Raw genomic sequence first — 27,713 nt, forward strand, 5'->3', positions numbered from 1 at the left:
ATCTGTTTCCAGCTGCCAATGACTCGTGTTAATTAATTAAAGCCTTGCAAGCTCGGGCCTGTAAAAGCCCAGTGCTGGTCGCACCAGGCTCGGCTTGCTCTGCACTCACGCACTAATTATCCTACTGCAAGGCCAGCATCTAACGAAGCTCCAATTTGTGCTGGGTTCAGCTTCCAGCCATGTGGGAGGCAGGGAGTGCTGTTGCAGGGTGGGATGTGTACAGTGCCCTGGATAAGGGGGAGCTTTGGGCAGTGCTGTCCCAGCCCTGGCACCCCCTTCCCCAGCGCCCATGGACCAGCTCTCCCCATAACTGGCCCCACAGCCACCAGCTGTGCCTCTGCTAAGGTAGAGAATGGGATTTGGAGAGGATGTGGAGGAGCAGCTGCCTTGCAGCACCTAAACACACCATACCTAGGTAAGACAGGCTGGCCAAGAACATCCCTGCCTGGCTCCTGGTGCGTGGGCCTCCCACTTCCGCAGGGTGGGCAGAGGGGCGAGGCAAAGCGAGGCGTGGAGGAGACGCTGGGGTTTTGCCCAAGGACAGGAGGAAATTCCTTGGAGGAAATGGTAATTAGCCTCTGGAGCACAGAGGAGGCGAGGGCGGGAAGGCAGGGAGTGCTCAAGGAGGTGGGTAGCATCTGCTCTGAGAGTGGGGACAAGGAATGGGTCTTGGGATATGCTGGGAGAGGGGGTGGTGGCTGCTTGGGGAGTGTGTGCAAGGGGAACCACCTGTCATCAAGAGCACTTGGATGAGTTCCTCCTCAGCTGAGACCCATTGGTGGGTGAGGGCTGGGGGGATTCAAACCTCTGTTACCCTCCCTCCCACCTACAGTGTTTGTAGGAGGTAGGATTCTGGCAGTCAGAGGCCCTGAGAATGGCATGTTAGTCAGGCTCCCCACAGGAGCACCCTGGCCCTGCTATCTTTACTGACCCTTAAGGTACAGAAGGTGGTGGAATCTCAAATAGGGCTGACCCTCATCCCCAGACAATGCTCAGCAACTGTAGCACAATCTGCTCAGCCCTATGCCCTGCTGTGGGTCTGGCTCCAGGTCTCCAGGGTGTGAGGTTGGGGTGGCCTTTGTCCTCTTCCTGGAGACCTCACCCCTGGGACGGGTTGGTGTGGAGTGGAGGGGATGAACTTGTATCCAGAGGTGATGGTGCTGGGGCTGGGCACCACATGGCTTTGTAACCATGGGCTGGCATCACCTGGCCACCCTGCCAGCTCTGAGAGAGCTGTAATTCAGTGTACACAGGTACAGCATTTCCCCACCTCCTACCTCAGCTGATTTCCAGCTGCCCTAGATCCAACCTGCTGATTACACACAATGTTGGCTCAGAGTTTTGCTTTCGGGAGGCCTGCTGCTGCTGTGAGGGTTGGCCAGGTGCTGGAAGCTTACGAAAGGAAAGCAAACACAGGCCTGGACCTGGCAGCTCCTCCACATGGGGAGGAGCTGCAGAAGCCACCCAGGATAAAAAGGCTCCAGGGCCCCAGAGAAACCATTACCTGTCTGTGTTTCCAAACAACCTTCCGCCATGCATGAATGGTGAGATGTGCTAGGAGCAGAGAGAAGATGGGGCACGGTGCCTGACTCAGGCGTGCAGTGCAGGATGCTGGGGTGACTTTGAGGAGCAAGACACCTTAGTGAGCACCATGGCATGGCAGGGGGCTGTGTTGTGCTGACACTGGTGGCTCTGACTGGGGACATTGGCATGATGGTACAGGTAGCATGTACTTGCTGTGCTGGCAGAGTAGGATGACACTTAACCCGTGTTCAGTAACGCTCTTTCATAATCCTAAATCCACAATACCAGCCCTTTGCCTCTCTGACTTTGCAAAGGGAATTCACACGGGCTTTTGGGGGCTGCATCACCCATACCACCTCTGCTGAGTGAGCCCCCGGCCCACCCTACGTGTTGGGGGCCGACCGGGGGCTGCACGGTGCACGGTAGCATCCCGTCCCTGCCTGCCGCGACCCTGCCGAGGGACATGCTGCCACCTGCTTCCACGCAACGCAGGCAGGGGCGGCCCTGCTCCGCTCCCCTCCTCCTCCTCCTCCTCCTCCTCCTCCTCGCGGCCCCACGGCGGCGGCCGCTGGCTGCGGGCTGGCGGCCCCCGCGCACGGCGCTGCCGGCAGGGGGCGGTGCGGGGCGCGGCTCGGTCCGGCGCGGCGGGGCCGCGCACAGCCGGGCTGCGCTGCCGAGCCGAGCCGAGCCGAGCCCTGCCGTGCCCTCGCCTGCCGTGCCGCCCGCGCTGCCCGCACCTGCTGCGCCACCGCACCAGGCAAGTACCGAGGGGGACGCGAGCAGCGCCGGCCGGGGCGGGTGCGGGTCCGCAGGCCAGGGGGGGTGCTGGGTTTGGGCGCCGCGTCCGCAGGCAGGATCCGGGAAGCTGGGTCGTGCGGCTGGGTGCGGGTACTGCGTGCACACGGCTGGGGCCGGGTGCTCAGCCCACGGGAAGGATCTGGAGTGCTGGGTGCGGGTGTTGAATCGCTTGGTGGGTCCTGGGGTGATGGCTCAGGGTCGGGTCTGGGTCTGCAGGTAGGGTTTGGGATGCTGGATCCCAGCTGCTGAGTCCGCAGGCAGGATTAGGGGTGCTGGGTCCGGGTGCTGAATCCACAGGCAGGGTTGGGTTCTCGGAGTGCCGGGTCTTGGTTCGGGTCCACAAGTGGGGCTTGAAATGCTGTTTCTGTCTGTTCGGGTGCTGGATCTGGGTGCTGAGTCCACAGGCAGGGTCTGGGGTGCTGGGCGTGGGTGCTGCTCACAGGAAGGGTCCAGAGAAAGAGGAGCAGGGCTCTGACCTGCTGTGGTTGAAATCCGGGGAACTTGTTTGGGGAAACAAGAGGGCAGAACCTTAGAAGCAGCAGGGAAAGGGGTTCAGGGTAGGTCTGATGCAGGTGAGGATTTGGGGATGATGAGCAAAAGGGGAGGTGGGATATGCAGTGGCAGTACAGGAACTTTCTTTGGGGACAGGTTTGGGGTGTGGGGTGAGGTGGGTCTGGGGGACCTGGGTAGGAGTGACGGGGGAACATGCTGGGGGTGTGAGGGAACATGATGCTAGGAGTTGCGGACAGACAGGGCACCAGCTCTGGCCAGGGAGGGCTGGATGCTGCTCTTTCCTTCCCCAGAAGGCTGGGGGGACCAGGGTTGTGTAGGGATGAGAACTGCTAGGGTGTTTGGGAAGGCTGAGCGTTACCTGGGGTCGGCTGGTGTTTCAGGTAGCTGGGATGAGGTACTAAACCGATAGAGGTGGTGCAGTGCAATCCCTGCCCCCCTCTCCTTCCCTTTGGAAACCAGGAGGTGGTCATGGAATGTGGCTTGTCTGAGCCTTGGCTCGTCGAGATTCATCTCCCTGGGATGCATTGCTGTGGGGGCTGCAGATGGCCCCCAGGCAAAGCAGACCAGCCTGCACTGGGGGCTTGTCTGCATCTTCTTGCCAATCCAAAGGTAGAAAGTACCTGCAGCACTGAAATTTGGGGCTCTCTTTGCTCTCTCGGTTTGTGCCTGGCCTTTAAACCAAGACCGTGAAGTGGGAGGGGGAACCATGAAAAGGTTCTTCGGTTGCCAAAAAATACCCAGTCTCCTAAGACAAAGAGGCTTCCCAAAATGGATGAGGAGTGCAGTTCTGCTCAGATGCAGGGAAATTATTAATAACAGCAGCGGCATTTTTGGTACTAGTTGGCCTCCAGTGCGGGCTCTGGCTGCTTTGCTTCCCTCTGCGGCAGGCGCTGGTTGGGGCCCTCCCACCTGAACCCCAAACCTGGGCAGGGTGACCATGGCAGCCGCAGATGCTGCGTGTGTGCCCTGCAGGACAGGTCTGTGCTTCATCTCGGTTTGGCCAGGCTTGCTCTGCCCAGAGGGATGAGGGGCAGGGAGCTGCCCCCCAGCAGGAGAGATCCCTATCAGGACTTTGTTTTTGTGTTGCAACCTGAGGGGAAAAAAAAAAAAACCAAACCAAATCCGAACCACCCTTTCAGCTCCTGCAGATGAGGCTTTGTTCTCCCCCCTCTGCCTTTTCCAACATCTATTTGAACATTTCACCACTTTACCCACCAGGAATGCAGCGGGTTTGCTGAAGCTGGGAGGTTTATTCAGCAAATCTGGCAGGTCATGTGCCGGGAAAAAGCATCCAGGTGTGCTTAGCAAGACTGGTGAGGGGGCCTCTGCCGGCCCCCCGTGCAGGAGGGCAGCGGTGCCAGCCTCTCGCCTGGCCGGCTATGGGGAATTTCCTGCTCTTGCCCGCCGGCTCTGCTTGGCATCTTGATGAGACTTGTTGGGAAGCAGTTCATGTGATGGGTGGTTTTGTGAGAGGGGGCCTGTCCTGGGGACCTGCTGCTTCTCAGAGGGGAGAGGTGATGCCCCCAGACATTTTTATGTACCCCCGCCCCCGACTGTGGTGCTGGGTGGATGCCTGTTCCTGTTCAAAGGTGAGAGCTCCCTGCCTGGCTGGTGCTTCAGGAAGAAATGCTGCCATCTCCATTCCTTCCTGGCAGGCTGTGCCACCAGCTCCTCGTGATTTACAAGCATGAGGGCTCTGCCATAGCAAGGTCACCACCAAAACCACCCCCTCCTTCCTCCTGGGGCCTGAGCTCTGCTTTTCAGAGACAAAGGAGTCCCAGGGTTTCAGGCACCAGGTAACTGACTGGTGTGGGGGCCGGGATGCAGCTTTGTGATTCAGGGTGTGCTCTGGGTTCTGCTTTTCTTGTTGCTTAAAAGATCTCTCCAGGTACAATCCCACCTCCGTTACCTGATGGAGGGCGACTGTTCGCCTGTTGCAAAGCCCAGCCCATGTAAATAATGCGGGGATCTGATTTTGGGGCAGCAAAGCTGTGGTATGCAAACAACTGTGGGAAAGGCCAGATGTTACTGCTTTGTGCTGTGCAGTTTTGAATGCGAAGTTCACTGCAGACAAGTTGGGTTTGACCCCGAATTGAAGCTTTGTTGGAGGGAAAGCAAAGGAAACAAGAAGATGTTGTTGAAACTGGGAGCCCTAAAACTGCTCCTGTCATCTGGTTTTGCTGAACTTTGGAAAAGAAAACAATTTATCTTTGGAATAAATAAAAGGGAGAACAGGCTTGCAGCAGAAAGCCCCATGTTCACTGCAGACAAGTTGGGTTGTGCTACACCTCTTGCCCCTGCCAAGGGGACCCCAGGTTGTGTGTGATTTCTGAGCCTCTGTTTCCCCTTGGGAAAGCCCCACAGCGTCCCGACGGCGGGAACCCCAGGCATTGCCAAGAAACATCTTTGAAACTCGAACCTGGCTTTGGAAAATAACTGGAAGACAAACCAGCTCTAAACAAACACCCAAGTTAATTCTGTGTCTTGCATTGTATGAACCCAGTGAAATGAAACACAGTGCAGCCACAGGGACGGGCAAATGGATTCAGATGCTTTAAAAAGCCCTGAAATCTGCTGGCTTTGAGATGTCCTTTTACATTTAGGATTGGGATGATTTTTTTTTTCTTGTTTTCTTTCTAATTGTTCCTGGGAATTTAATTCTACAATTATTTTGCTGCTTCTGCTGAGGAGACAATGTGCTTCAGCCACAAAGCTTTTGAAGGCTGAATTGCAGATTGCATCCAGTGCTGAGCCACTTGGATGCAGACGCCCCCTTGCTGGGAGAATTTGCTGTGATGTGGAGGGCTGTCTGTCTGTTCGTTTGTCCAGGCTGCCGAGGGGCTGCCGGCCAGCGGTGAAGCTTGTCATGCTGCAAATGAAAAAAGGATGGAGCATGTTGGGGTTTGGAGGTGATGTTGCTAGCACCAAGCATGCCTCTTCCTAATGATGGAGGTGGTGGGAGCCCCAGGGATCTGCATCCCATATCTGAGGGCTCTATGGCTGCACTCTGCCTCCCCCATGTCCTGGATTGGAGGCGTGAGAGTGAAGTCAGAGCGGGGCCACGAAGTCTCGGCACCATCCGGTTTCACTTCCCGGCTGTTGCACGACTCCCTGCTGTACTCTCAGGTGCTCCCAGGCTGTGGGGTCAACCCAGGGCTGCTGCTGTGGTGTTTACAAAGGGGAGAGATATGCTGTGTGAGAGGGAAGAGCTATAGGGACTGTGTCCTCTCTGCTGTCCTGCAAGAGCTAGTGGTCTCCAGCATGTGAGGAATTGTTCCTGTGAGGGGAGTTTTGCTGCTCTTTTGTCCAGGGATTCTGGGTCTGGGCTGGCTGTAGCATCCCTTGGTGCTCTTGGTCCAACCACTGAGCTGCAAAGGTTTGCCCTTCAGCCTCCCCTTCTTGCACCTTTCCAGGCCATCTCCTGGCAAGGCCTCTGGATCCAGGCAAGGAACTGTTTCAACTAACAGACAGTGTTGGTGAGTTTTCCATTGGGATGGGCAGTGGAGGAGTGATCTGTTCTGCTCTTGTGGGCACTGTGCTCTTGCTGTCTGCTTGTGTCGTGTCATGAGCAGCTGGAGCAGAGCTGTCCCTGTGCCTGGCAGCCATGACACGGGGCAGAGCAGCTTTCCTTATTTTCTCAGTGAGACTTTTTTGGGTGGGTTTGGATGGGAATGGCTGGTGAGCTCTCATGTGAACTTGGCACTGAGCTATGTTGCTGCCTGGCAGCCCCTTTGAATCTCCTGCTGCACATCAGACCCGACCTGATGGAGGAGAGGAACGAGTTCTTGTGAGATTAGTGAAAACAGGGAGCTTGGGAGAAGCTAACACACCCTGATCCCCGCAGCCCTGCAGGGAAGACACCATGTATCCCTGCCCCCTGTGGGGTGGGCAACATTCCCCGCAGGAATGCAGCAGGGGGATGGCGATAAAGGCGTGGTGCTGGGGTTGGGGGGTAAATCTGTGGGAAACTGGGCTGTTGTTAGTTTTATTGCTGACTGCTCAGCTTGTCTTTCCAGGGATGTTTGGCTCCCTCCAGCACTGGAGCCCCTTAAACTGGCCCACATCCCCGACTGTCCCTACTCTCTCTCCCATCCATCACTTTGCTACTTCACATGTCTCTTCCCTGCCGTGACATTTCTGGGATCAGAGCTGGGTGCTCTCTGCTGGTGGCTGGTGGGGACTGTGCTATGGGAATTCAGAGCCTGTTCCCATGGCCTGCAGGAGCCTCCCACTCGCCTCCCTGGCTCCATGATGGCTGTGCTCTGCGTGGGGGCTTTGCATCGGGAGCAGGGCAGGATACTCTGTGAGAGGAGCTGATGTTGCAGCTCTTCCTCCCCTTCTCTGTGCCCAAATCCCAAATTTGGGTAAAGGAGAAGTACATCTGCTTCCTGAATGGCGGAAGCTCTAGTGTGTGTCTGCTGAAGCACCTCAGGGTCAAGCATGGTTTTGTTTAAAGAAAGCAACTAAAATAAACCCAGGGAGGGGCTCCCAGGAGGTCACTGTGCTCCTTCTCTCCCTGACCCAGCACGGGTCCCCTCTTCCTGGAGGGCATTTGGCAAGTTTGCATTTTTTTTCTTGTGTTGTTGACAAAAATCCCATCTGGTTGAGAAATATCTGTGCAGCAGCGCCAACCCAGTCCCACGGGTCAAATCCTGCCCCTGCAAATCTGTGCCGGGAACAGTGGCTTGTTTTGGGCAGGCCTTTGGGGGTGCTGCCATGGGGGACCCATGTCCTTGCAGGGCAATCTGGGCATGAGGCCAGGAGCAAACTCCTCGAACAAACGGATGGACAGATGGACACTATGGGCTTGGGGTGGATCTGATGTTTTATCATTTGCTGGTTGGGCTCTGCAGCAGAAGCAAAGTGCTGGAAGTTCGTCAAGGGCTGAATTAAAGTTGCCTGGCAACCTCCATCCCGGCTCCTCTTCCCACATCTCGCAGGATTTCCCACCCAAGGTCTGCCGCCTCCAGGGAAGGGGGGCCCAAAATGCATTGCGCTCACATCCAGGCTGGGGCTAGGCTTGTCTCCCTTCCCGTAACTTACTGGCTGTTCCCACGCCTGGCAGCTGGGAGGTCTCCCCACCTCATCCCCTGGGGCAGGTGCCTTTTTCAGGAACAGGTCGGGCTGTTTCAGCTGAACCTGAGAGCAGCTTGAGCGGGTCTCCTGGAGGGTAGAACAGTTCAGTGACAGTGGGAATGCGAGTGGCTGCAGGGGGATGTGCCAGGCTTGGCCCCAGTGGGTAGAGTGGAATCGGCTGCATGGGGTTTGGAGTGCCATAAAAAAGCAAAGTGCAATTGGTGTCTTCTGGTGCAGTCCCTGACGGGGATTTTGTTAAGGCTGTTTTGCAGCTCCATAACCCAGAAAAGGCCCACTGGAAATCCCTGTCTCCCACTGGGAAACTGGCAGTGCTTGCTTCTAGTAGTCTGTGATGCCAAGGGGAACAGCCCATGAGAGTGAAGGAATGTCCATCAGCCACTCTGGGAGCCTGCTTGGGATTTACTAGATCTTGGTGGAACAACTACAAGCTGTCTAGGGAGAAGGGTGGGGTGGAAAAATGTCTTATCCCACTCTGCAAATCTGTCCTCCCATCCAGAATGGATGCTGACGGTAAGCTGGAGAAGTGCTGCTCCCATGCACCACTTCCATTCTTTCTTCTGAGTTCCTTTGAAATTAAAAAGCTAGCATAATTTTTAGCTGTGCTGATGAGGAAACATCTACGGGGGCCTGTAAGACCCTGTCTGTGGTCTCTCCATGTTTGGCAGCCCCACAGACAGCACAGTTTCCTTGCACTGCAGCTTGCAAAGACCTTGTGCTCCCAGGTTTTGCTTCCTTGTGACTTTGAGGACTATGGGGCAGTGGGAAGGGGCTCCTATGCCCACAGAATGTCCTGCTGCAGTGGCTGTTGAGGTGTGTGGCAGCTTTGGCTCGTTTCTTTGGCCAGTTTCTTTGGCCAGATCCAGGCTGGTGAGAATGTGAAATTCACTCATCAAAAGCATTTTGCTTCTCCAGAGACACTGGTCATGGGGATTTTAAGGAGGTGCCGACTGGGCCAGCCCGTTTAGGTGTGCTGTGCCACCTGGCAGCCGGTGGGAGGCTGAGGCTGGCACAGTCATGCTCACACAGCTTCCGTCATGACCCAGTAAACCCAGTCAGACCTGACCGGGGCCGCTCGCTCCCCTGCGCGCTCACTCACGCCTGCACGCCTCTGCCGCCCCACTGCTTTCCTGCATTCCCCAGGGACCAGCAAACACATCCCACTGGTGAGAGACGGTACCTGCGTCTGGCTCCATGCTGGGAGCTGTGGCTGAAGCCCGTAGGAGCACTGATAGCCAGTGGTAGGAGGGTGGGCTTTTGCCTCTGTGGATGTTACACATTGTGAGTAGAGCAGCTGGTTCCTGGTTTCGCCCCTCTCAGGGTGTCTGTCAGTCCTGTGGCTGGGTCCTGCATCCACCGTTCGCTTCTTCAGCGTCGCCAGCCAGTGACGTGAGTCTCAGTGGGAGCTGAGGCTGGACTATCACGTCCTATGTCGGACCCCCTGTGCTGGGAAGTAGGTGAGGTGCCCAGAGACTTGGGAGCTCATTCCTGGGGGTGGGGTGGACTTTTCTGGGCAATTTTTCTCTTAAACTCCTAGTTTCATTGGAGCTGCTGCTGCTTTTCAGCCTCTTAATCTCTCCTTTTTGTTTCCCTCCCCCAGAGAAAACTCTGTGGCATTTCCATTCCCAGCTTTTTTCTATTTCTCATTGAAGTGCTGGACTTGTGTAATCTATCTGTTCCCAGTCCTAGTGGTGGGTCCCACAGATCAAGACCTCTTCTGCTTCCTGCCTGAGCCCTCGGCTTCACCCTGAGCTTAGAACTTGCACCCTGACAAGAGGGAAGTGATGGGTTTGGGGGTGTTTGGTGTGGCTGCAGATCAGGGTATTGACCTGAGGGGAGCCAAGGATTGTTTCAGTTCCTTCTTGCTTTTTCTCCCCCACCCTAGGTATGAAAAATAAAAACTAGGAAAAAAAAAAAAAAAAAAGGCAATCTTGGAAGAGCCCTTCTCTTTGAGTAAAATATTAACTGGCTCTTACAACGTAACTGATTAAATGTTCTTTAGGACAAAGTTACATCTGATCTCGGTCAAAGGAGCCTTTGGAAATGGGTGTAACTGCTTCCCTCCAAAAAGCAGAAGAGCCCAGCCCTGACAGCATAGGAGGCTGCTCCCCCTTGCCCAGCCAGGAGCCCTGCACAACCTCCCAGTTTAATTTATTTTTGTTTTGCCCCTGTACTGGCTCGGTGTCTATGATGGTTAAATGTTAGCTGGGGCTGGCTCGCAGCACCAGGCCGGCTCTGTGATAAACACCATCCCTGCCACCCTGGCCGGCCGCACTCCCGGCTCCGGTCCCGGCACATTGGGAGCCAAGCAGCAGGCAAAGTTCAGGGATTGTTTGTGCAGGGGAGATAAGGTGAGGACGCCCAGCAGCATGCAGGGCTGTTACTCATTTATGAGAGATCATTGTTTGCCTTGTCGTAAGGAGGTTTCTCCTCCACTCTGCTTTCCCATCCCCAGTGGAGCAGCTCTTGTGGTTTGTGCATGATTCCACACTTGTGTCCCCATGTGGACGCTTGGGGAAGGGTCCCTGTAATTTCCAGAGTGGCCTCACTCCCACTGGTGGGATGGAGCTCTGTCAGCATAGGGCTGGCTGGGGTGCTTTGGTGCTCCAGGTGTGACCCCACCACTTGCTTTGCCCAAAGCTCGGTGGCTTTGGCTTGTGCTAGACATGGTGCCACCAAAGCAAATTGTTTCTTCTCGATGTCCATCTGCACTCACCTGCCTTGCATTGCTGTGCATCATTCATGGGCAGACCCTCTGTCTGTACAGGGCTTGTCCTGGAAACAGGAGTAACATGGAGTGAGCCTGCTCTGGGATCTGCTCCCCAAGGAGCTTAGCCCTGCTTGCAGCATGCTGCCTGCACCCAGGGTTGGATGCTCTTGGGTGCTCTGTGCTAGTCTGGAGCCTGGGGCCAGTGGGCAGCAGGGAGAAATATTTCCCCTCTGCCTCATTCCCGGAATGCTCTGGGGCAGCAGCCAGAGCAGATGTGAGGTTTGTCTGAAACCCCTTGAAGGAACCAGCACTTTGATGCAAGCTCCAGAACTATGCCTGAATCCACATCCGGCCCCTCACTTCTCCTTTGCAGCCCCAAAGCCCTTTTTACCTTGGTTTTACCTCCCTTCTTCTTGGGACTCAGCAAAGTATTTGCTTCAGGGAAATTGTTTGCAGTGAGCGTGTTTGAGCAGCTTCTCTACAGGGTCAGGTATTTGGTTTTATATATATATATATGTGGGTGTATATATATATATTTATAAACCTCTAAGCAAATACTTAGGTGCTGGTTGCTTACCAGGAGCTCTCCAGCTCAGAGATACCCAGTCATCTTTTTTCTCCTTAATGCCTGCAAGATGAGCTGGTGGCTTTGCTCAGTGCAGCTGGGAGAGGTGGGGGTTATTTGTGAGGGATCGAATGCATGAAAGTGAGAGCTGAAGTAGATGTGAAGCTTCAAGGCAGCTTGAGATGAAAGAGAAACTGAAATCCTGTGGAAAAACACTGGGGGGAAAATTTGTTTCCGCTTGAAAAGACTTGCTGAAGATTCCAAGCAGTTCCTGTATGGATTTTCCTTCACCTTACATCCCTGCATGCCTGAAGCATCCTTTCCAATGCCTCAGTCCTCTGGAGTCTCATCACTTCAGGAGGGGCAAAGCTGAGGCCAAGGACCATGTCCTTGCACAGCAGGACATGGTCAGCTGGGCTTTTGGGAAGGAGAGGAGACCTTGGGCTCCCCAGGACCCTCAGTGTTGCCATTCCTGCTGCAGCCACTCTGGGGGTGCAGTGGGTCTTGGGGTACCCCAGTGTGCCAAGAGACCCACAGAGGGGCTTGGCCCTGAGCCCCTTTCCCTGCTTTTGAGGGAAAAATGTGTCTGCTTTTTGGGTGTGATATGCAATGGGGGGTCAGCTGCCTCTGCTGAAACATATCCTTTCGTCAGGGGGATCTGCAGGAGCAAAGGGCTGGGAGTGAATGCGGGATGAACGCAGAGAAGACTTGGAGGAAAATGTACCTCCAAGCAGCTGACCCAAGTGCTCGGCAAGCAAGTCCCTGCTGTCACAGAATGGTTGCTGACCCAGGGGATGCTGCAGAAGGTCACTGTGCTCAAACTCCCCTCCATGCTCGTGATGGCTGCAGTCTCCGTGCCTTGTGCTATGCCTTGATTTCCCCTTGAGCAAATGAGGGTTTGTTTTTCCCTGAAGCCATCCCTGGTCTGAGGCCGTTCTGGGTCAAGCATCCATGTGTGTATGCAGCTGGCTCCTTCCCAAGTCTGCTTGCTTGTGGGGTGCTGGGACAGCAGGAGTGTCTGACCCAGTGCTCTGTGTTTCAGGAAGATTTGGTGGCCAGCCCTGTCCCAGAGAGCTGGAGAGCCCGTGCTGAGGATTGGCTGTGCCGGCCCGGCGGCAGCGGCTGAGGCAGCTGCCCTTGCCGAGAGAGCGGGAAGATGAGCGCAGGGCCGGCACATCTCCTGACAACTCTCTTCATGGCAGCGGCAGCCATGGGCTACCCATCACGGCGCTCTGCCACCGACCTGGATGCCACCCCCAGGACAACAGTCACCTTTGATGGTAAGGGGATGTGGGTCCTTGTTGTGGCAGTGAGGTTTGGGATTTTGCTGGCATTGGCCTTGGTGCATTGTGACTGCTTCTAGTCTTTGCCACCCTCTGGAGCAGGGGGCTCAGCACGGGAGGGTGGCTACATGGGGGCCTCTGATCCCCTGGGCTCCAGAAATCAGAGCCCACATGGCTGTCTGGTATTGCGTGCCCCAAAGAAGCAAGCATGGCAAAATCATCTCCCCAAAAACCAGAGGGGACAAGGATGTACAGGGAGTAAGCCCTGACCAACCCCTGGCCCTGCCCAGCAGCCCTTGGAGAGTGTCCTGAGCTGGGCATCACACCTGGGCTGGGATCTCATGGCCCAAATAGTCAGCAGAAAACTTTCTTCCATGATTTTCTCTAATTGCCACTGAGCTCTTGACCTCCAGCCTTTGTGGTATCAGTGAACTCAGCAGTGTCATCATCCCTTGGGGATCCACATGGCATCATTGACCTCATTAGTGAGGCTCAACTCCGCAATCAATGGTGGGAGTTTCATTAGTAGCTGGGGTGCCCTTTTCTCTCCAGGCAATGCCTCTTTTCTGCAAAAGATGGGGAATCTTTCCTTTTCCAGCTGCCTACAGGGTCCCAAGCCTCATAGAATTTTCACTTCCTGCTGGTCCCTCTGTCCAGGGCTGAGTCCTACCTCACACTTCTCAGTACCCCCGATTGGATGGTTTCATTTACTTGGTGGAGAGGAGCACTCAGCCGCACAGCAGAATCACTCCCCTTGTATGACAGTTTTGGTTCAGGTTTTTTAATCCTTCCCTGGGCTGGCTGGGCTCAGTTCAGAGCCAGGGTCACTGCCAGCATGTTTCTGCTTTCTTCAGCAGTTTCCCAAACAACATGGCAGGTCAGTGCACAGACATTGCAGCTCCCACCCCTGAGCTGTGCTTTAATTCGTGGAGAGAAATTTTCTCTGTGAGCCTGAGCCCAATTAGTGCCTTTTGCCTTTTACCAAATTTTCTCCCTTCCTTTCTCCCTGCTGTAACTGCTGTCACCCAGCACTGCCTGCCTGATAACCTCAGTAAGTGCCATCCCACCCACTTCCAGCTCCATTCTCTTGTCTTTTCCCAGTGGCTTGTGCTGTGCCTGCCCCAGGGTCCCCCTCAGCCCCCTGTTCCCTTTGCAGAGCTGTCGGGAGTCCGGCGCTTCAACGCACACACCCTCAACTACAGCACCCTGCTGCTGGAGGACGACCGGGGCATCCTCTACGTGGGTGCCAGGGGAGCCATCTTCGCCCTCAACTCCAGCGATGTGGCCGACGGCTCCCACCACACGGTGAGCCCGACCTCTGACATGCTGCCCAATCCCCGTCCAAATCGTGGCCACTCTATCCCTGCTCAACCTCCCCCGTCTCAGGTCTTGCCTGGAGGTGACGTCTCCAAGTCTGTCCCCAGGTCCCCTGTGGACACCTGGTTCTTCTCCCCAGCCAGGCAGAATGGGGACAGTGGTGGGAGACATCCCCAAGCTCAGAGCTGCCTGCTTCAGGGACACCCCAGCAGAATGAAGGGCAGGGAGAGAATCACACTCTTTTGCTCCCCCAGGGAAGGATATCCCAAAATCCTCCAGGCTCCTGGATCCTCTTGGATGTCTGCCCACTAACTGGGGGCTGGGACCACTCTTGCCCCACGCTGGTGGGATGTGTGCAGGGCGCCATCTTGTGCTCTGAGCAACCATCCCTCCCTAAATAAATAAATAAGGATTTTATCATCTCTGATGGCTCTGATGAAAGCTGGAAGTTGCAGAGACAGGGGGACCATGCAGTGATGGGGGTCATGCAGTAGCAGTCTCTCTTCCCCTTGCAGATCCACTGGGAAGCCTCCCCAGAGAAACGGATGGACTGCCTGCAGAAGGGCAAAAATAACAAGGTAGAGCCGCTGGCTGGGTGCCAGGGAGGGGCTGCCCCCGCTTTTCCTGGCTTGTAACGCCTGCGCTCCCCTCCGCAGACCGAGTGCTTCAACCACGTGCGGTTCCTGCAGCGGCTGAACAGCACCCACCTCTACGCCTGTGGGACCTACGCCTTCCACCCGCTCTGCGCCGCCATCGTGAGTACAGCCCACCCTCAGCTGCCACCTGTCCCCTGCCACTATGCCACCCTGGAGAGGTGCAGCCCCTGTCCTCTCCCACACCTCAATCCACAGTCCCATTCCGTTTCTACCACTGTCCCTGCCCCTGCCTGGCTCACGGTGTGGGTGAGTGACTCCCAGGCTGGGGTGAGTAGGTTTGAGGATGTGGCCACCACGATGCAGATGCCGTAAGTCCCCACCCCAGCACTGCAGTTGGACTCTGACCCCAAGCGAGAGGGCTGGGGATGGATCAGTGCCATGGGAGACACATATGGGCTCAGCAAGATGGGATGCACCAGCCCTGAACCTGGTCTCCACTGCCTGCTGTTGCAGAATACCCTCCCAGAGGAAGGGCTACAGAGTGGCTGATGGCAGGTGGTATGCATGCCCAGGGAAAGGTGACAGGGGCAGGACTGACTCAGCAGCCCCTCCCCAGGGATTTCCTGTGCTAGTCTGAGAGTCCCCACATGGCTGTGACTCATGGCAGTGTCCAAGAGCAACCTTGTTTTATTGGCAGTGGGACTTTGACCCCCTTTCAGTAGCTCCTTGAGTCAATGGAGACTCAGTTGCCATTTGCCCACCTCTTTTCCTGAGCTGGGGGGCAAAGGGGCCCCACGACCATGTCTGCAGTGTGGCCAGGGAGCCCAGGAGAGGCTGTTCCTGTTCCCATGGCTGTGCTGCTGGTCCGGTTTGGCCCTCGCACACACTGGAAATTGGGCGGAGGAGCTGCCAAGCTGGAAGGGCCCCGTCATTATTTAACATGCTTTGAACTACAAACGCCAAAGAAAGTAACTCCTGCCATGACATGGACAGCACCTGGGGGGACTCCAGGCTGGCTGAGCAACATCTGCCAACCAGGCACTGTCTGGGAATACTGGCTGCACTGGCTGGCTCCTGCCCAGTGCCCATGCAAAGCCCAGCTGAGGTTCCTCTTCCTCCCAGAGCCCTCTACCCACTCTTGGCTGGGGGCTGTGGCTGGCTGTGTGGTTTCTGACAGCTGGAGGGTGCCGGGGGGGGGTTTGTCTTACTTGGACAAGGGCATGGCTGTGGGCATCACTTTGTCCCTGCTAGCCTCTGCAGAGAGCCTGAGGCTGGCAGGTGAGGTGGGTCTGTCCCCTCCTGTCTAACCTGATTCCCTGTTCCCCTCAAGGATGCCAACAGGTTCACGTTGCCATCCCACTTTGAAGAAGGCAAGGAGAAGTGCCCATATGACCCTGCCCGTGGCTACACCGGCCTCATTGTGGGTAAGCAGCACTTTTCTGGGGCTGGTGGGGACATGTAGGATGCCACTGACCATGGCCCCATCCCCAACACCTCTCCAGGGGGTGCCAGCTGGGTGGATTCCATGTGCAGAGGCTTTAGCAAATAAGGACTTGGTGCTCCCCCTACTCATCTGCCTGGGGCTTGGGGATGCTGGTGGCCTGTGGGGCTGTCCTCAGGCTGCAGGGCCATGCTGATGGGCACCTGCCCTGCACAGATGGAGGCTTGTACACAGCAACACGCTACGAGTTTCGGAGCCTCCCTGACATTCGGAGGAACCTGTACCAGCGGCCACTGAAAACAGAGGAGTCCCCACTGCACTGGCTGAATGGTGAGATGTCCCCGTCCCTCCCATCTCGTGGGCCGTGGGACACTGTGCATTGCCCTGAAGAGTGTGGGGGATGGCTCTGGAGTCCTGTGTGGTTTGCTATGAAAAGAAACTGAGGCAGGGAGGGATTCCCCATTCTGTGTTGGTCTCCAATCACCACCTCTTGCTCCGTGTCCCCAGATGCTGAGTTTGTGACCTCTGTGCTGGTCCGGGAGAGCAAGGACAGCCCTGTGGGTGACGATGACAAAATCTACTACTTCTTTATGGAGCGGGCAGGAGAAGAGACCACATCCTTCTTTGACAAAAGTCAGGTGGCCCGAGTGGCCCGGGTGGCCCGTGTCTGCAAGGTAGGCATGTTCCCAGCCACAGGGAGCCAAGCACTGCTCCTGTTGGTGCAGGGGCAGCATGCCTCCGCCTGTGGGAAGACTGAGGCACAGGCAGAGGGGAATGAACAACCGTCCAGCCTGTGCAGAAATGCTCTCTGCACCCTCCCAGAGCGATGTGGGGGGGAAGAAGATTCTGCAGCGCAAGTGGACGTCCTTCATGAAGGCACGCCTGGTCTGCTACATCCCCTACTATGAGGTGCTGCGCAGTGTCTGCAGCCTGGATGGGGGCAGCTGGGCCAGCACTGTCTTCTATGCTGCCTTCACACTCTCAGCACAGTGGTGAGTGGGGCAACGGCCAAAATGATTGGGACTAAAAGTCTGCAGCACCAGGGGAGCCAGAGATGCATGAGGAGATGCGCAGGTGCTGAGCACCTGGGGGTGCATTGGTTGGGAGCACCCATGTATCTGCCCAGGCTTATGTGAGGTTCTGCTCCTCAGGAGGACCATGGAGGCCTCGGCTGTGTGCCGCTACAACATCTCGGCAGTGCAGCGTGCCTTTGAGGGCCCCTACATGGAGTACCAGGACTGGGCTCGCAAATGGTCCCGCTATGACGGTGCAGTGCCCGAGCCCCGGCCCGGCTCCGTGAGTGCCTAGGAGTGCAGAGCAGGGGGGGCATGGGGCAGGTGCCTTCCTCTCTGACCCCTGTTTCCCCTGGGCAGTGCATCACGGACCTCTCCCGCAGGAAGGGCTACAACTCCTCGCAGGACCTGCCCAACAGTGTCCTGGACTTTGTCAAGCTGCACCCACTCATGTTTGAGGAGGTGAAGCCAGCTGGCGGGGAGCCGCTCCTGGTGAAGAAGAACGTGGCGTACAGCCAGCTGGCTGTAGACAGGGTGCAGGCCCTGGATGGCCGCTCCTACGATGTGCTCTTCATGGGGACAGGTGAGTGTGAGATGAATTTGACAGGCTTCTGCTGGGCAACGGGCACAGCTCACATTCCCTCCTGAATCCCCTGCTCTGCTCTCCAGGGGATGGCTGGATCCACAAGGCTGTGGTGGTGAACTCTGGCATCCACATTGTGGAGGAGGTGCAGGTGTTCAGAGACCTGCAGCCTGTGGAGAGCCTCGTGATCTCCCACATCCAGGTGAGGGCTGGAAGAAGTAGGGGAGACCGCACATGGGGCATGCTTGTGCTTTAAAGCTGCCACTGCCCTGTTTGGGCCACTGGGGGGACATGACTCCTGGGTCACCCCAGCTCGGGATATGTGCTGGACCCCAGGAGGGTGGCCTGCAGAAACGAACCAGCCTGGCCATCAGCACTGACTGGGAGGTGGGGGCCCTTCTCGTGCACACCCATGAAGGGAGAGCTGTGCTGTAGGGCTGGGAGGGATCTCTGGGCACCATGGGGCACTCCACAGTCCAGCAGCACCATGCCGGATCCATACTGAGCCAGCCCTTTCCCCCTCAGAGGAGCCTGTACGTGGGGGCAGCCAGTGGGATTGTGCAGGTGCCCCTGGCCTCCTGCACCAAGTACACCTCCTGCTATGACTGCATCCTCGCCCGAGACCCCTACTGTGCCTGGGATGGCAGGGCATGCCGCACCATCGCCACCACAGACAGGTAGGGAAGGGTTGCCCATCCGCAGATGGGTCCCCATGAGCCTTCCACTTGCCCCATCCCATGCTGTTTCACATCACCCCAGAGCCAACCCCAAAGGTCTGGCATCTGACAGTGGGTCTCCTGGTGGCCGTGACCCCCATAAGGGTGGGCTCAGCTGAGGCTGTATGGCTGAGTCCCCCATGCCTTGCAGCACAGGGCTGGTGCAGGACATTCAAAGTGGCAACAAGGGATGCCGGAGCAGCTCTGGACGGGGTGAGTCTCTCCTGCCCTTCGGAACTATGGGGATGCTGGTGTCCAGCATCCCTTAGAATAGCTGGGAGAGGTGCAAGGCAGTGCGTGTCCCCACAGGCTCCCTGCTGTGGAAGAACCGGACGGTGCTGCAGGGGGACGATGTGCTGCTGCCCTGTGACCAGCGCTCCAACCTGGCCCGAGCCGTGTGGCTGCTGAATGGCAGCGAAGTGCTGGGCACGGGGCAGGACCGGCTGCGCGTGGGGGTGGATGGGCTGCTGGTGACGGATACGCTGCCCCAGCACAGTGGCGAGTACCGCTGCTACGGTGAGGAGCAGGGTCTCCGGACACTGTTGGCTGCCTACAGCCTCACCGTGCTGCCCGAGCTGCTCCGCAGCCCTACAGCTGCCCCATCACCCCATGCTGCCAGCCAGGCAACCAACGACATGAAGGTCGCTTACATTTCTGCCATCATCACCTTGGTGGTGCTCTGCACCGTGCTCAGCATCATCCTCCTGTACATGTCCTGCCTGGAGAAGCGCAAGGGCAAGTATGTGCTAGCGGAGCCACGGCCAGCCAGCGTGGAGCTGCAGACTGTCTCGGCCAACTGCCTGCGCAAGGGCCACCGGGAGGAGGAGGAGGAAGAGCTCACCTACCCCCATGGCTGCCTGCGGATCATCCCTGGCGAGGCGCCCACAGCTGCCACCTCCCCAGTCAAGGAGCTGCCGGCTGCCGTGCCCCCCCTGCCACCCCCGCTGCCAGCCGAGCTCACCAACGGCGTGGGGGCTCTGCCCAATGTCCTCCGCAAGATGAACGGCAACAGCTACATGTTGCTGCAGCAGCAGGAGGAGCCATTGGCCTCCCCACTCTACAATGCATCCTTCACCGAGGAGCTCAGCAAAATTCTGGAGAAGCGAAAACACACGCAACTGGTGGAAAAGCTGGATGAGAGCTCTGTGTAGGGGCTGGGGAGGGGGGTCCTGCCAATGGGACCCTCCTCCCCTCCAGCCCCTTCTCCCACCCTTTGCCAGCAGTATTACAAGACTCAGGCAAAACTACCTCCTTGATAGCAGAGCTGGGCCGGGCCCAGGCTCGGCCATTCCTTTGGCTTTTCACTCACTTTTGAGACTTGCTGTACAGAAAAAAGGAAAAAGTATCTATTTAAATTTGGAGATTTATTTATGTATAAAAACTCACTGACGGTGGCCATGAGCTGGAGACAGGAGCTGGCACCTGGCTGAAGGTGGGCACCAAGGGGAGGGAGAGCTTTTGTCTGTTCATCCAGGCGTGAGAGAGACGCTGTTGTGGATGTGTGGACTTGGCCAGCCCTGCTGGGCGTCCCTTGGCACACAGGAGCTGGATAGCTGCTGAGAGGTGGGTGAAGAGCATGGAGGGGGGCTGAGGGCTGACATACTGTGCCTGTGCACAAGGTACAGGATCCCTTGCTGATGTAGGGCTGGCGGGTTTTCCCCAGCTGCTAGCCCTCAGGCAGGAGAGGGGCCCTGGACACATCTCACATTGTGAGGGGTAGTCTCAGTGGCTTCCAGCCCCTGCCCGCTGTTCCGCATCTGCCCCCTCAGGGTTTCCTCTCTGGGAGAGGATGGTTTGGCGAGGGACAAGAGAGAGGGCGAGGAGCTGATGTCCAGAATACCCTGGAGCAGCTGGTGAAGGGGCATGTGCCCACTGCAAAGAGGCCACAGGTGAAATACCGGGCTGGGTGCACCGGGGAGGTGGCACCCCCAGGGCCTCCAACCTTGACAGGGTTTGCTCCCTTTCCCCAGGGCACTGGATGCAGCAGCAAGCAGCAAGATGCACTAGCAGCAGGACTGGCAGCCACCACTGTGCCCTACAGTGTGACAAGGGACCAGCGCATCATCCACATGCCCCTGATGTCTGCAGTGCCCCTGTGGCTCCAAACACAGCCCTGCCATCAATGGGAAATGTCCTCACACAGTGAGGAAGAACCTTGGACAAGGGCCTGCCTCTCTCTGAAGCCTTCTCTTCATGGCAGTTTCCAGAAGCAGCCACAGTCCCTAAATCCTCCAAACTGTTTCTGCAAGTGCCACCTCCTGGGGAACCTGAGAAAAGGGGGGTGACAAAAGCATCTCATCCTCCAGGGACAGTGTGGTGACACTGGAGAATATGGGAAGGGCCAGACCTGTGGGGGTCCATATTCCTCCCCCATGTTCCTTGCTCGTACCTCCATGATCAGGACATTGTCAAGGGCTCAGCCCTGCAGGGGAAAAAGGAGATGGGTGACAACCCCCAGGTTCCCTCACAAGCTACAGCTCAGGCCTCCTATTCCAGGAGAATGAGGCTTAGCAGCAAAAGGCAAAAACTGCAAACTCTGCCACCCTGCCCCAGCCCTTGTTTTTGCTGCAAGAATGGGGTGTGAGCCACCCCCAAGGACTACCCCAAGGACCACCCCAACCCCCCAAGGAGGGGCATCACTCTGTGTCTGGCACTTCTCATGCCCAGCTCCACATTCCCCCCCAGCAATAAAAATGGCTCTGTCTGGACATGGTGTAGCAGTGTCCCTAGAAAGGCAGGAGAAATGGATGCAGAAACGTGGGGGTGGAGAAGGTTTTATTGGGGCTGCAGACGTGGGCCCTGCACGGTGAGGATGGAGGGTTTGTTGGTGAGGGGGTGCCACTGGCCCTGGACACTGGGGTTGTCAGTGTGGAAGGGCTTGCGGATGCGGATGATGTCCAGGCCGGATTGGTTGGCCAGCTTGGTGGCCAGCTGCACGATCTCCTCACTCGTCTTGCTGGCAATGAGCTCGTCCCGCACGGTCCCGTTCACTGCAGCAGAGTGAGGGGGTCAGGCCGCGATCCCCCCCACTCCACAGCCTCCGGGAGGCAGCTGCTGCTCCCCCATCCCACAGCAGCTGCCCCGGCACCATCTGCGCCGGGCAGAGGTAGTACAAAGCCGGGGCAGGGCAGGGAGACCCCCGTCCCCACCCCCTCCCCAAACCCCCCAGCACTCACAGTACTCAGCCCGCAGCACCGGGGCTGGGCCCGGGCCCGAGTGGGGGCTCACGTAGAGGACGACATCGGGGTGCCGCCGGGCGAAGTCCTGTGCCGCCTCCTCCACGAACTGCCTGGGGGCCGGAGGGGACACTCAGCCCCAGCCGGGCCAGAGAAGGGACGAATCGCCATAGCCGCCAGACATGGGTCACCGTCCGCCCGTGCCGGGCCCACGGGAGGGGTCACAGCGCAGAATTTGGGGTGATGCCCCCGGTGCCGCCTTCCAGATCCTGCCCCGTCTCGCAGGAGTTGGGGGTCCCACCCCGCCGCTGCCGTGTGATCAGCGGCAGCAGCACTGTCCCTTCCCCACGCTGACAGGCCCAGGGGAAGACCCGTCCTGCCACTTAAGGGGCCACCAGGCTCCCCCCGCCCCATCCCCGGCTGTCGGGTGGTGCCTCCGGCGGTACCTGGCGCCGCGGGCGTCGGCCGCGGTGGGGCTGAAGAGGAGCTGCAGGCGCTGGAGCTGCCGCACGTACCGGCCCACGCCGTTGTGCAGCACGGCGGTCAGGAACCGGCTGGGCGACCCTCGGCCCGTCATGGCTCCGCGCTCACCCGGAGCCGGAACCCGCGGGAGGGGCGGGACGGGGCACCCCGACCCCCGCCGGGAAGTGACGCGCCGGGAGCGGGACCAGCAATGGCGGTGTCCGTGCGGACCCACGTGGGGGCTGCGGCGTGAGCGGCTCTGCGGGGCCGGGGCCGCGGGGCAGCCGCCCATGCGGAGCGGCGGCGGCGCGGGCGGGTGCCAGGGCGGTCAGGATGGCGCTGGTGCCCCTGCGGCCCGGCAGAGCCGCCAGCCGCCTCCTGCCGCTGCTGTGCGGGGGGGCCAGGAGCAAGGGAGCCTCGCTGAGCCCCGGGGCGCCGGGCCGCCTTAGCCAGCGGCGCTACAAGAAGGACGTGCTGCCCTCCCCCGACAGGCCCGCGCCCTCCGTCTCCATCACCGAGATCCGCCAGTACCTGCGGGCACAGGACATCCCTTTCCACGATGGGTACAGCTGCCTGCACACCCCCAGCCTTTTCACTGGCGACCGCGGGGACCAGCCGCTGTCCGCCAATGCCCCGTTCACGCTTTTCATTGACAAGACCACGGGCAGCTTCCTATGCACAGCCACCCTGGCCGAGGGCACCTGGCAGGACTTCCAGGCTAACGTGGAAATGCGGCTCCGTGGCGTTACCCCCATTCCCCCTGCCAGCTCGGAGGAGACGGAGGAGGAAATGCGACAGGCTCGCGAGGATGCCCGCTGCATCTGGGAACGGGCTCTGCCGCTCTGGGAGCTGCTGGATGAGAAGGAGACCAAGGAGACCAAGGCTTTGTTTGGTATCTCCCAGGTGACAGATGCCACCTTGAAACGCTTCGGTGTCCGTTATCTGAGGACTGCCAGGTCTCTCGTCTTCCCCTGGTTCAGCCCTCAAGATGCGACCCTGAAAGGCCTGAAGCTCCTGAGGGTGGAGAAAAAGGGAGGCACGATAACTTACGTGGAAGAGACTTTACCTCGCTTCGATTCCTATCGCAATCTTTTTGGGCTGCCCCTGATTGGCCGCCGAGACACAGAGCTGGTCTTAACTGGCTGGGAGCTGGATGCCCTGGCCCTGCACCAAGCTGCAGGAGTGGCCAGCCTGGCCCTGCCACGGGGGGCCAGCTGCCTGCCTCCCACCCTTCTTCCCTACCTGGAGCAGTTCAAGCGCATCACGCTGTGGCTCGGCGAGGACTTGCGCTCCTGGGAAGCTGCCAAGCTCTTTGCTCGCAAGCTGAGCCTCAAGCGCTGCTCTCTGGTGCGCCCTGGCAACCTGCAGCCCCGGCCCTTGGAGGCTCTGAACCAGGGCCTGAACGTCACCAAAATCCTGCGTTCTGCCCTGCTTGCCAGCCACAAATCCATCGTCTCCTTCCGGCAGCTGCGCGAGGAGGTGTTTGGGGAGCTGGTTAACACCGAGCAGGTGTCTGGCGTCAAGTGGGCACGTTTCCCCGAGCTCAACAAGCTCCTCAAAGGGCACCGGAGAGGGGAGCTCACCATCTTCACAGGTAACTGGCACAACGACTGGTGGACAGGGTGAACAGAGGGGTCTTTGGTGGCTTCACCCTCCTGGGGGTGGAGCTTCACGAGTCTTCCCGGTCTCTTTCTGCTCAAGGCTTTCGCTGAGCCTGTCTTGCGGTTGTGTGAGAGGCTGGGGTGCATTCCTCAGTTCGGTGGGACCGTGCATGCCAATGTGGTGAAGGGCTCCCTGCCTGGGGCAGTGTAGGAAGTCCTGGGCTGTCCCTTACCCCTGCTTCCACCTGCCACCCTGAGCCCTCCCTATGCTCAGCCCTTCACAAGGACCTGTGGGGACCCATAAGCTGTGGGAGGCCATGCCCAAGCACCCAGGTGTGTAGTGTGGCACGAGAAGTTTGTTTATGGTGTGAGTGCTGCAGTTGGGCTTCTCTTACCCCGCTCCCTGGTGCTTCCACCTCTAAACAACCCCCAAACACGGTCAGGATGGGTCAGATCATCTCCCCCAGCTAATTCTCCTGTTGTTGTCCTTGTACCAGGCCCAACAGGCAGTGGGAAGACCACGTTTATCAGTGAGTATGCCCTGGACCTGTGCATGCAGGGCGTGTGCACGCTGTGGGGCAGCTTTGAGATCAACAATGTTCGTCTGGCCAAAATCATGCTGACGCAGTTTGCTGGCCGGCGCCTGGAAGACCAGCTGGAACTGTACGATGAGTGGGCTGATCGCTTCGAGGAGCTCCCGCTCTACTTCATGACCTTCCATGGCCAGCAGAACATCAAGTATGGTCCTGCACCTCCATTCCCAGTGGCATTTACCCCTCACGGCATGTGCTGCAGGGCCTTGGGGAGCTGGGGCTCTTCCCCCGCAGTGAGTCACAGATTTGGGGCTGGCAGGAGTCACTTTGGGACTATTTAAGTCCCAGGGTTGGTGTGTGGGGATTGTGTGGCCAACCACCTGTGTTCCTCCTATCACGGGGACTCTCACAGACTCTCTCTGGGGTGGTGGTGAAGGAGGGGACTTGACCCTGTGCTGCTCTGAAGCCAGCCTGTGTCTATGGCAGGACATGTCCCCTCACACCCTGCTTACCTGCAGTGCTATTGTTTGCTGAAGAGGGAGGACAGGCACCTCTAATCCCTTTTATTCATCAGGCACTGTGGCACCTGCATGCATCCCTGTGTGCCAATGCCCCGTGGGCTGGGGCATTGCAGGGCAGTAGGCAGGGACTGTGTGGGCAGTGCTAGGTCCTTCTGATCCCAACTACCTTTACTTGGGGGATGGGGCTATACCTGCTATATAGTGGGGAAGGTGTAGAGGTGGGATGTGCCCAGGTCCCCTCAGGACCCAGCCCAGCTCTTTCTCTATGTCCCTTTGCCTGGCTCAGCATTTCCATCCCTACCTCCACTAATCGCTGGGGCTGATCTGATCTCCCCTGCCCAGGACAGTGATTGACACCATGCAGCACGCAGTCTACATGTATGACATCACCCACGTGGTCGTTGACAATCTCCAGTTCATGATGGGACATGAGCACCTCTCTGTGGACAGGTAGTCCTTCTCCAGTCTGACCCTTCCTTCCTCTGCCACCCTCACTGCTGGAGCTCTCCCTGTCAGGTGTCACACCAGGGCCTGGGGATCTGCACAGGGTGTTGCCTTTACTCCTTTCTGGCCACCCTGTTTCATTAAAAGGCAACCAGTGCCCTAGGGAGGAAGAGGTGGGAAGGGGTGAGCAGGTTACCAGCCATCCCTGCCATACCACATCCCTCTTCCCATGTGAGCTTGTTTGCGTCACGTTCCCTGGTGGTTTCTGCTGTGGGGATCAGCCCCTCGCCGCCCCCTGCCACTGGGCAGTGCCAGCTCCTGACCCCATTCTTGCTGCTGTGCCAGGCTCGCTGCCCAGGACTTCATCATTGGTGCCTTCCGCAAGTTTGCCACGGACAACACGTGCCACATCACCCTGATCATCCATCCTCGCAAGGAGGATGATGAGAAGGAACTGCAGACAGCCTCCATTTTTGGCTCTGCCAAGGTGAGCTGGGCCAGGGTGGCTGTTCCTGTCCCTTGTGTGCTGTGTATTCCCAGGAAGGGGCTAGGATATGTTGGGCAGTTACCCTCAGCTGTCATCAGCGTGCTGGATCATCACTGGGGACTTAAAAGGTGTGGGATGTCTCCCAGAGTCCTGATGCAGGCAGAGAGCAAACCCATTGTCAGCTAAAGCTCTGTTGGGGCTTTAGGTGCAGTTAATTAATACTGACTGTGGGTGGAATGTAGTAGGAGATAATTAAAGAGGGAGGCAAGGAGAGTGCAGGGATGGGCTCTGAGTATTCTGGTCTCTTCTGTGATGCTGACCAGCCCTGCAGTAGTGGGCAGGAGGTGCTCTCTGTGCACAACCCTCCAGGGTAGGTCCCATTTCCCCAGGGTGGGCTGTGGCCAGGATGTGCTTGGTGGGTCCCTGGATGTTCCAGGGAAACACAAGGGGTTGGTGTTGGGGAAATGCTGGAGTTGCTGTGGCTTGCAGTACCCTGTAAAAGGGTTTAAAGGAGCTGGGCAAGTGTTCGTGAACATCTCTGAGGCTTGTCACTCTGGCAGCATTCCTAGCACCGTCCTGGAGATGTTTTCCTCTCCCCAGGCCAGCCAGGAGGCTGACAACGTCCTCATCCTGCAAGACCGTAAGCTGGTGACGGGGCCAGGGAAGCGCTACCTGCAGGTGTCCAAGAATCGCTTTGATGGGGACGTGGGTATCTTCCCACTGGAGTTCAGCAAGGCCTCGCTCTCCTTCTCATCTTCCAAAAACAAGGTCAGGCTGAAGAAGATGAAGGAGGAGAAGGAGATTTTAGCCAACAAAACCGTGGAGGGAGGCTCAGGAGTCTCCAAGAAGCCATGAGCCCAGCAGGGCTCTTCCTCAGTTCGTCTAGAGGAACAAATACTAGTTCTGGCAGCCCGAGGCTGGAACATGCCAGCTCCTCTTTCCTGGGAGCATCTGCCATGGGGCTCTGTGGCCCTTTCTCCTGCATGAACAAGCCTCTTGACCACCAGCCCAGTGTCTCTGAAGTAGGGAACCACCATGAGAAGAGGAGTGGTCTCATCCTAGCCGAGAGTGGCTGGGGAAGGTGGTTTGACAAACACTGGCTGCTCCGTGTTGGTGCAGAGTGCTGGGAGCATGGGGGGAGTGCAGGCAGAGTAAGCTGGATGATAGTGGGGATGATCTGCAGGTCCAGGACTTGAGTATCTCTGGACTTGGGGCAGGTTGTTAAATTGTGTCTAAAATAGAGCTGAAATCCTGAGCTGTCACTAAGTGGGAGGGATTGTGGGGGGCAACTATGCAGAGGGACACATAGTAGAAACCTCCCTGTCACCAATGGGGTCTGTGGGCTCAATCCTGCGTGGGATGGAGCCAGCAAGGGAAAGATGGTGAAGGAAAGTGGGGGAGATTGTGGCTCATGCTCCAGGGTGGGAGCAGGTGTTAAATGGAACTTGCCAGTTCTACCTGCTGGGCTGGTGCCTGACCTGGCCCCCTTTGCTCAGGGTCTCCCAAGCCCCTTTCTCTGGGGTGGCATCACCAGCAATAAAATCACGTGGGAAACAGTCCTGCCTTGCTCTGCTGGGTTTGGGGGCGCTGCCATCCCCCCTGTCCTCAGGGCTGCAGACAGCAAATACTGTGACCTGACTAGTCCTTGCCATGGTAGGGAGTGTCCATGGATGGATCTTGGTCTAATCCCTTTGATTTTTTTTCCTCTTTCTAGTTTTATTAAAGCATAACTATGAGTGCTTTTTTGTCTCTGTGACTGGAGTATCCTGGGTCTGGGGAGGAAGAGGTGGTCCCCTGACAATGTCCATGCTGCGCTGGGCATCCTGTCCCAGTCCTGGCACATGGGATTATTACCAACCTCCATGCTGGGAATAGTTTTAACCTGAGCCATAATGAGGGCCCAGAGCAGGCGGGTGGTACACACCCAGCCCTGGGTTTCCGCGGTGCACCAGCTCACCTGGAGAGCACGCTTGGGTGCTGTCACTGCGGGTGGGAGCACCCACAGGCAGGACAGGGGTGGTGGCAGAGGAGGGTCCTGGGGAAGCAGAGGTAAGGCAGGGGGGAGTGGAGCTGGGTCAGGGTTCACATGGCGGTGTGGGTGGGGGCTTATGGGATTCCCCTCTCAGCCCAAGGGTCCCTTCCATCTCACTGGCTTCCATTTGACCCAGTATAGTTCAGGTGAGGTGCTGTCATGGGGGACTAGGGTGGAAGTAAGGCAATGGGATAGCCCAGGGCCCCATCTCCTACCTATCCCTCCATGGGCCCCAGAGGGGGTGAAGAAGCTGAGCCTGTGGGGGGATGCTGGCTGATCCCAGACCCTGGGGGGCAGGTAGTTT

At 57.8% G+C, this 27,713-nt stretch overlaps 3 protein-coding genes across 3 annotated transcripts; 2 read left to right on the plus strand and 1 right to left on the minus strand.

Moving 5' to 3' along the window:
* Positions 1-8,989: 8,989 nt before the first annotated feature.
* Positions 8,990-20,861, plus strand: SEMA4G (semaphorin 4G). Its single transcript, XM_053983660.1, has 17 exons — positions 8,990-9,095; positions 12,247-12,484; positions 13,644-13,792; positions 14,320-14,382; positions 14,461-14,559; positions 15,731-15,824; positions 16,058-16,171; positions 16,349-16,515; positions 16,664-16,833; positions 16,993-17,137; positions 17,215-17,437; positions 17,524-17,639; positions 17,963-18,114; positions 18,305-18,366; positions 18,448-19,716; positions 19,923-20,042; positions 20,124-20,861. The coding sequence occupies exons 2-15, from the start codon at positions 12,361-12,363 to the stop codon at positions 19,302-19,304; spliced, it is 2,535 nt and encodes an 844-aa protein (XP_053839635.1). The 5' UTR covers positions 8,990-9,095; positions 12,247-12,360; the 3' UTR covers positions 19,305-19,716; positions 19,923-20,042; positions 20,124-20,861.
* A 50-nt stretch (positions 20,862-20,911) lies between these two features.
* Positions 20,912-21,954, minus strand: MRPL43 (mitochondrial ribosomal protein L43). Its single transcript, XM_053983663.1, has 3 exons — positions 21,776-21,954; positions 21,330-21,442; positions 20,912-21,143 (listed from the first exon to the last, which is right to left on the minus strand). Exons 1-3 carry the CDS (start codon positions 21,904-21,906, stop codon positions 20,929-20,931), a joined length of 459 nt encoding a protein of 152 aa, XP_053839638.1. The 5' UTR covers positions 21,907-21,954; the 3' UTR covers positions 20,912-20,928.
* A 71-nt stretch (positions 21,955-22,025) lies between these two features.
* Positions 22,026-27,118, plus strand: TWNK (twinkle mtDNA helicase). The gene is made up of 5 exons (XM_053983662.1): positions 22,026-23,385; positions 23,890-24,130; positions 24,789-24,896; positions 25,236-25,377; positions 25,978-27,118. Exons 1-5 carry the CDS (start codon positions 22,125-22,127, stop codon positions 26,230-26,232), a joined length of 2,007 nt encoding a protein of 668 aa, XP_053839637.1. The 5' UTR covers positions 22,026-22,124; the 3' UTR covers positions 26,233-27,118.
* Positions 27,119-27,713: the final 595 nt, after the last annotated feature.

Source organism: Vidua macroura, chromosome 8 (genome assembly GCF_024509145.1).
Source record: "Vidua macroura isolate BioBank_ID:100142 chromosome 8, ASM2450914v1, whole genome shotgun sequence".
NCBI lineage: Eukaryota > Metazoa > Chordata > Aves > Passeriformes > Viduidae > Vidua > Vidua macroura.

What these genes read in the sequence shown, in the direction of transcription:
- MRPL43 (XM_053983663.1), bottom strand. Translation starts at nt 21,906, where the DNA reads ATGACGGGCCGAGGGTCGCCCAGCCGGTTCCTGACCGCCGTGCTGCAC. An exon ending in GCCGACGCCCGCGGCGCCAG is followed by an intron (nt 21,443 to 21,775) that starts GTACCGCCGGAG and finishes TCCGGCCCCCAG; the next exon opens with GCAGTTCGTGGAGGAGGCGG. An exon ending in GGTGCTGCGGGCTGAGTACT is followed by an intron (nt 21,144 to 21,329) that starts GTGAGTGCTGGG and finishes ACTCTGCTGCAG; the next exon opens with TGAACGGGACCGTGCGGGAC.
- SEMA4G (XM_053983660.1), top strand. Translation starts at nt 12,361, where the DNA reads ATGAGCGCAGGGCCGGCACATCTCCTGACAACTCTCTTCATGGCAGCG. An exon ending in CCGACGGCTCCCACCACACG is followed by an intron (nt 13,793 to 14,319) that starts GTGAGCCCGACC and finishes TTCCCCTTGCAG; the next exon opens with ATCCACTGGGAAGCCTCCCC. An exon ending in GGGTGGCCCGTGTCTGCAAG is followed by an intron (nt 16,516 to 16,663) that starts GTAGGCATGTTC and finishes GCACCCTCCCAG; the next exon opens with AGCGATGTGGGGGGGAAGAA.
- TWNK (XM_053983662.1), top strand. Translation starts at nt 22,125, where the DNA reads ATGGCGCTGGTGCCCCTGCGGCCCGGCAGAGCCGCCAGCCGCCTCCTG. An exon ending in CATGGCCAGCAGAACATCAA is followed by an intron (nt 24,131 to 24,788) that starts GTATGGTCCTGC and finishes TCCCCTGCCCAG; the next exon opens with GACAGTGATTGACACCATGC. An exon ending in GAGCACCTCTCTGTGGACAG is followed by an intron (nt 24,897 to 25,235) that starts GTAGTCCTTCTC and finishes CTGCTGTGCCAG; the next exon opens with GCTCGCTGCCCAGGACTTCA.